This window comes from Anneissia japonica, unplaced genomic scaffold (assembly GCF_011630105.1).
Source record: "Anneissia japonica isolate Jap-2015-1 unplaced genomic scaffold, ASM1163010v1 scaffold287833_len2544123_cov190, whole genome shotgun sequence".
In the NCBI taxonomy this organism is placed as follows: Eukaryota; Metazoa; Echinodermata; class Crinoidea; order Comatulida; family Comatulidae; genus Anneissia; species Anneissia japonica.
Window position 1 is genome coordinate 620,052 of NW_022757233.1, and position 6,022 is coordinate 626,073.

The 6,022-nt window shown below is 35.6% G+C and overlaps 1 protein-coding gene across 4 annotated transcripts; it reads right to left on the reverse strand.

Annotated features, from left to right (window-relative positions):
• Positions 1–2,091: 2,091 nt before the first annotated feature.
• Positions 2,092–5,984, reverse strand: LOC117124581 (dynein regulatory complex subunit 2-like). Of its 4 annotated transcripts, none has more exons than XM_033270872.1 (9): positions 5,907–5,984; positions 5,155–5,331; positions 4,429–4,681; positions 4,006–4,229; positions 3,691–3,888; positions 3,344–3,562; positions 3,045–3,197; positions 2,694–2,911; positions 2,092–2,360 (listed from the first exon to the last, which is right to left on the reverse strand). In XM_033270872.1, the coding sequence occupies exons 2-9, from the start codon at positions 5,299–5,301 to the stop codon at positions 2,273–2,275; spliced, it is 1,500 nt and encodes a 499-aa protein (XP_033126763.1). In that variant the 5' UTR covers positions 5,302–5,331; positions 5,907–5,984; the 3' UTR covers positions 2,092–2,272. The 4 variants fall into 4 exon arrangements, with proteins under 4 accessions (XP_033126763.1, XP_033126762.1, XP_033126764.1 ...); XM_033270871.1 differs by having other exon boundaries at positions 5,831–5,983; XM_033270873.1 differs by having other exon boundaries at positions 5,155–5,306; positions 5,831–5,978.
• Positions 5,985–6,022: the final 38 nt, after the last annotated feature.

A 6,022-nucleotide genomic window follows, 5' to 3' on the forward strand; every position in this document is an offset into this window, starting at 1 on the left:
TTATCATTATTACCTATGTCCTTACATTTCTGTATTTATTCATTAAAATGTTTTTCTTTATTATTTGTTGTTATTTAGTGGGAGTGGTTAGTGCAACAGTTGTCCATTAAAATGTTTTTCTTAATTATTGTTTTTATTTTTAAAAAATTGGGTTTTTTCAACATGTTTAGCAAATCGTGGGAGTTAGTGGTTGGGGTTCAGGATTGAAACCATAAGGTCATGGTTCAAATCCCATATTGTCCATTCTGTTTGTGCCCTTGGGCAAGAAATATTAAGTTCTGTTTTTGGTGGGTAAAGCTGACCTTCTAAGGACTCTAAAAGGGGGAGTATAACAAGAGGGGTAGAGATGAAGTTGAATAGTAGGAAATGTCCATCACAGCTGTTTAAGATGCTCATCGTCAGTCATGAGCAGTTGTCTCCACCAGGATTATAATTGGGTCCCTAGTAGGATGTGAACGACTTTGAATTAATTGATCTGGAGAAGAATGATTTGGAATATTCCCCAGGGGGTGGGGAGGTTCTATGGTAGTCTATGTATCCATCTGCTAGGTATCCCATGAGCATTTATTTTTGGATACAAGATGTCATTATATTTATCTGTAGGATTGTGCTGTAAATTACTGCTTTTTTGTTTTTTTTTGTTTTGTTTTTTTTAAGTAAGTTTTTCATTTATACTGTACAGTGCTATCATCTTGGTATTTCACTTCATGGGAAACAGTATTCAGCCACTGGTGGTTTGGTCACTTAATGTTTATTTTTTTGTTAAGAATCATTTGTTATTTAATTATGTGATCAGTTGATTATATGCTTGTTTTATTGCATTATCATTTCATTTGTAATCAATTCATTGTGATAAATTTGTAAAATTATCATTTACTAATTCCTCCATGGTTGTAAGATCATTTGAGGCATGTCGTGGCGAATGGTTAAGTTGTCGCACAGGCCAGTATTGAGTAAATGAACTATAAAGTATTGCCTAAAAGTCCAAATTTGTTTTCACTATAGATCAACAGTTTAATGTCTTATTAATCATGTCCCAAAGTATTAGTTCTGGAAGTGGTCAACAAATTGTTTATTTAATGTTATTTTGATAGTTAATGCTATTAAACAATGTATGCACAAATAACTTTGAAAGGCAATTACTCAAAATCATGTTTATCTTGCTGTACTTTCACTTTCCAATAACTTAGGCTTGAAATGTCCAATTTCAATGATTGACCCCTCATTTTAAAGATCACATACTCAGGTATCTAAAAATACCAATAACTTGAATTTCAATTTTTGCTGCAACTTAACCATTTTGCCACAACTTGCCTCATTTGTTTGAAAATTTCATCTTTGATCATTTGATATGTGGTCATATGAGTATACAATATAATTTATCTAATCATGGGATTGATTATTCAGTGATAATGACCAGAATGGAATAGTTTTTTCCATTTTCATTTTTGAACATTTATCAAATGTGCAATTATTTAGTAACTATATTTCTCTATTAATATCCTGATGTTTTGTTACATAATTTCCTGTCAAAACTTATGATTAATATTTGATATTTCATTAAATCACACAAACACTTTGCATATTGTGTAGTTGTGTAATTATCTTGGTTTAATGGATTTTGAAAAAATAAGTTTTTTAATAAGAAATTTAATAAGCAGTATTTTGTTTACTCAGTAGCAGACCCAGGAATTTGAGGGCCCAGGGAGGGACTTCGACAGATAGAGGGTCCACCATATGCAAAATTAATTAATTTTTCATTTAAAAAAAATTTCCAAAAATTTAGGAGGAATGGGCCGGCTGAAACCCTTCGCCTTCCCTTGTATCCACCACTCCAACAGAAAGTTAGAATGTCTGCCTGCTTTCACAATCCTTCAGAAGATGTATGTAATGTCTGCCTAGTCACAGTGTCCAGGCAAAAGTGAATTTACTATTTATTTATTCATCATAATTATCTACCAAAGACTTATGTTCAGTGAGCATGTCTGGGAGGTGAATCAGAGAGTACACCGGGAAACAATCCCTTTCTCTGTCCCGAAAAGTGTACTGCATTTCCTTACACATTGAACAATATTTTTCAAAACAATAAAATTCTAAAAATTCACTGTAGTTTAATAACAATTTTATTTACAACACATTTGATAAATATTTGTCTATATCATATGAAGATATAAGGTTTGTCTATAGTTATATTATTTTTGTCATGAAATTAGTTGCGTGGGAAGCATCTTTTTATTATATCTAGGAATGGTAAGGACTTGTGAGGGTAAATCTAGATGGTGTGTTTGATGACATGGGCTGCTTCCACCACTGTCAGTGTTGGTCTCTTCACTCTTGGATCCAGGATTGGAACAGACATCCTAAAAAAAGAAAACATAAAATGAACACACTTTTCACTGTACTAGATTTTGTAATGGAAATATATCAATATGAATAAAAACACAATAACAACAGCTAGGCTGTGTTTATGGGCTTCCACATCTAATAAATAGCACCAATAATACTTAAAATGAACTGCAATACCATAGGCTATTTTCTGCTATCACACAGTATAAGAAGCCTACATGCCTATATGTGAATAGAAACAGTAATATTCACTATATATTTGACGCATTGTAATATTTAATAATTAACCAGGGACAACAATATCATCTGTTTATATGTAAATAATTTCAATGAGGTTATTAACTTACTGGACATTGGTTCGTTGGTTGACTACAAAGAGTGGGTTGTGTTGGCTCAAGATCTCATCATTGACAGAGATGCCATCCAGGTACTGCTTAAGGATGGCACGCAACCTCTGGTTCTCTTCCATCAGGGTGCTTTTCTCTTTATCCAAAGCTACACGATCCAGAAGCACTTTATTGTATCGCTTCCAGAAGTTCTCAAGAGATGAGTACTGGTGCATCATCTGGAGAGATAGAATCATATTATAGGAAAAGGTTGGGGAAATTTGATGAAATTGCACAATGCTTTAACAAGACAACATACTAAACAAAAATGTCATATTACAATGTAATGCAATGAAAGGAAGAACTTCTTACCTCTGCCAGTGGTTCAGAGGGAGGCTCCTCAACAGCAGCAGCTACATCATGTTGCTCTTCTTCTGTTAGTGATGATGCATAAAATGGTAGAACCTTCTCTTCTTCTGTCTCTAACTTTCTACACTGCTCGGCTAACTTCAAAATCCTCTCACCCTTAAAAAATAAAATGTATACTGTTTCAAATCAATAGTGTTATGAGAACAAATTTCAAACAGTAATTAAATGGGAATACTGTAGCTCTTTCTTTGACATCTTTTTTAGCCATTCAATAAATACAGTATATCACATTTATTTTGTACCTTTTCAACTTTTCTTTGCAGCTCTTTCAAGGCTGCACTACTTTGTAGCGTCAACTGTGTTAGCCTGGCTCTCTCATTTTCACGAAATCTATTCATCTGGCTTTTGAGTTCGTGAAAGTGACGCGCAATCACTTCACGCTGGTCTCGTAACTCACGATTCCTCTCCTCACTTTCCTTGGAATTCTGTGCCATCTTGGCTCTCAGCTGAGCAATTGTGTCCTGCAAAGTATAAAAATGACATTAACATCAAGGACCACACAAAATATCAATGTCAATTCAAGTTAAATGAGGACAAAATATTAATAAACACATTCATAACCAATTACAGTATGGACAACTATACTTACTGATATTCTCTGCAGTTTTCTCATCTGCATTTCTATTTCTTTTGCACTCTTTTCATCTTTATCCCGCAGATTCTCAAACGCTGCCTTTCTTTCCTCTGTTGTTTCATTGTAATTCCTCAGTGCCTGCTGAAATTGCTTCCACAAGTCTTCCACCTGACTCTCCAGTTGAATCCGCAAGGCATGTTTTTCCTCAAGGTTCTAAATAAGTCGATATTGTGTCAATAATAATTCCTAGAGTATCACTCCAATATAACAGCACGCTGTATACACTATGTACTTTATTAAATACCTGGAATCTTAACACCCTATGCATACCTTATTTTTGATCTCATCCCTGAGACTCTGGAAGTCTTGCCTGGCCTCTGCTTCTCGTTCATTCGCATTTTGTTCCATGGCAAACAGAATGTCCTGCAGGTCATTCATCTCCTGTTTGTGTTGGTCTATGATCATATGTCGCTCTGTGTCAAACTCTTTCTTCAGTACTTCAAGTTCTTCTTCATATTCACTTAGTAACACCTTCAAACGACATCGCTGAAGATCTGAGGAATGAAGTTTCAGGTTTATTAAACAGTGTGATGTAGCATGTGTCGCTGATAGCTGATATTTATATATTCTTTCAGCAGTGCAGCTTACAAAGCTTCCCTGAAGGGAGTACTTTGGTGGTTCACGGGATGATGATTAATAACTTACAAAGCTTATTTAATATTCAAACTTCTTGTAGTTTACTTGAATATTTACCTATTAAGTTATCCATGTTCTGCAGGTGACTCCTCAGTGCCATTGAGTACTGTTCTTCTGCCTCTCCGAGATCCTTGACCAACGACTTGATAACGCTGTCTTTGCGGTCAACAACTCTTTCAAACGTCTGGCTCAAGATTTCTATATCTTTTTTCAATTCTTTTGACTTGGATGTTCTCATGATGTTTCGCCATTGGTGGGTTAACTTGAAGAGGTTAAAATGTGCACTTCGTTCTTCTTTCACAAGCTTATCCTGAAGTAAATGAGAACAGAAAGAAAACAAGTGTTTAGCAAACATATTTTACTAATCCTTTTTTGGTTCAATTTGTGAGTTTAATCAAAGAGTATAGAACTTCAAGAGGTCCGACTGCCGTGGTTTCGCTGAAACACAATCCTACCTCAAAAAGTACTCTCACGATGGGGTGTGCCCTTCAAAAGAACGTAACAGGCATCCATATCGAACGCATGCATGCAAACTCTAGAATGTATTCTAGAGTTTTGAAACGCAGCATGTGTTCGATACGAACGCCTTTTACGTTCTTTTGAGGGACACGCCCCTTTGTGGGAGTACTTTTTACGTTCCATTGCCTGCATAAAAAATAAGGGCAGTCGGACCTCTTGCAGTTCTATACTCTTTGGTTTAATCTAATTCAATATTAAATTTTTAGAACAAAAGTAATCTTGTCTAGGCCATGCTAATGGACCTATTTTCATTTAGTTAAGTACCTTTAAAAACTGGTTCAGCATATCCTCCTTTTTCTTCTTCATTTCTTCTTCAGCAAGCAACTTCTGTTCCATGTATATGATCCTTTCTTCTTCTGTCATCTTCGCTAGCTTTCCTTTCCCAGACTTTTTTTTCTTTTTAGGAGCCATTCTGACTACACAGGACAAGAATCAATTGAACTTAATGAAATGAAAAAAAAAAAATGAATTAAAACTCTGCCTGACGACTTTGGCTACAAACTGAAAAAAGTAACATTAAAACCTAGCATGCACAAAACGGTCACAGGCCTAACAGCTGCGATTAATTTAAAGGTATTTTTAAGCACACTGTAAAAATTAAATTTTCATGATATTAGTTGCTTGCATATTTATGCCCACCACAGACACAGGCCCTACTATAGTTAGTATCATCTTCATTTAGTGTGGATGGATGGTAGGACGTATCACTAAGGCCAGCCTTACCTACAGTAGGCCTAGTCCCATGATTATTATTTTAGCAGCCACTAGGCGCATAGGCCTACTACTAGGCTAGCTTATTAAGGCTAGACTTGAGCTGAGGCCGGTAGAGGGTGCTGTCCTCCTCCGCGTCTACATAATGTTATGGGGGCCTAGGCTAGTCTAGGTAGGCCTAGCCTAGGCCGTTGTTGTTGGATTTTGTTGTTTACAAAAGATAACCTACCTTAAAACTAAAACAGAAACTACGCTGACTAATGTTCTTAGTCTGTAGGTCCTAATTAATAACTGTATTAATTTACCCCTTTAAAAAACAAGTTGAGTTCTTCTCTACAAAACACTCTCTATGAAGTTATTATGCTCGTCGCATAGTAACGAAGCTACGCATGTCTGCTAACACAAAACGTAAGTATATATT

Coding starts and splice junctions, on each gene's coding strand:
- LOC117124581 (XM_033270872.1), bottom strand. CDS start 5,301: ATGGCTCCTAAAAAGAAAAAAAAGTCTGGGAAAGGAAAGCTAGCGAAG. Junction 4,230..4,428: donor GAACATGGATAACTTAATAG/GTAAATATTCAA, acceptor TTCATTCCTCAG/ATCTTCAGCGATGTCGTTTG. Junction 3,563..3,690: donor GAAAACTGCAGAGAATATCA/GTAAGTATAGTT, acceptor TATACTTTGCAG/GACACAATTGCTCAGCTGAG.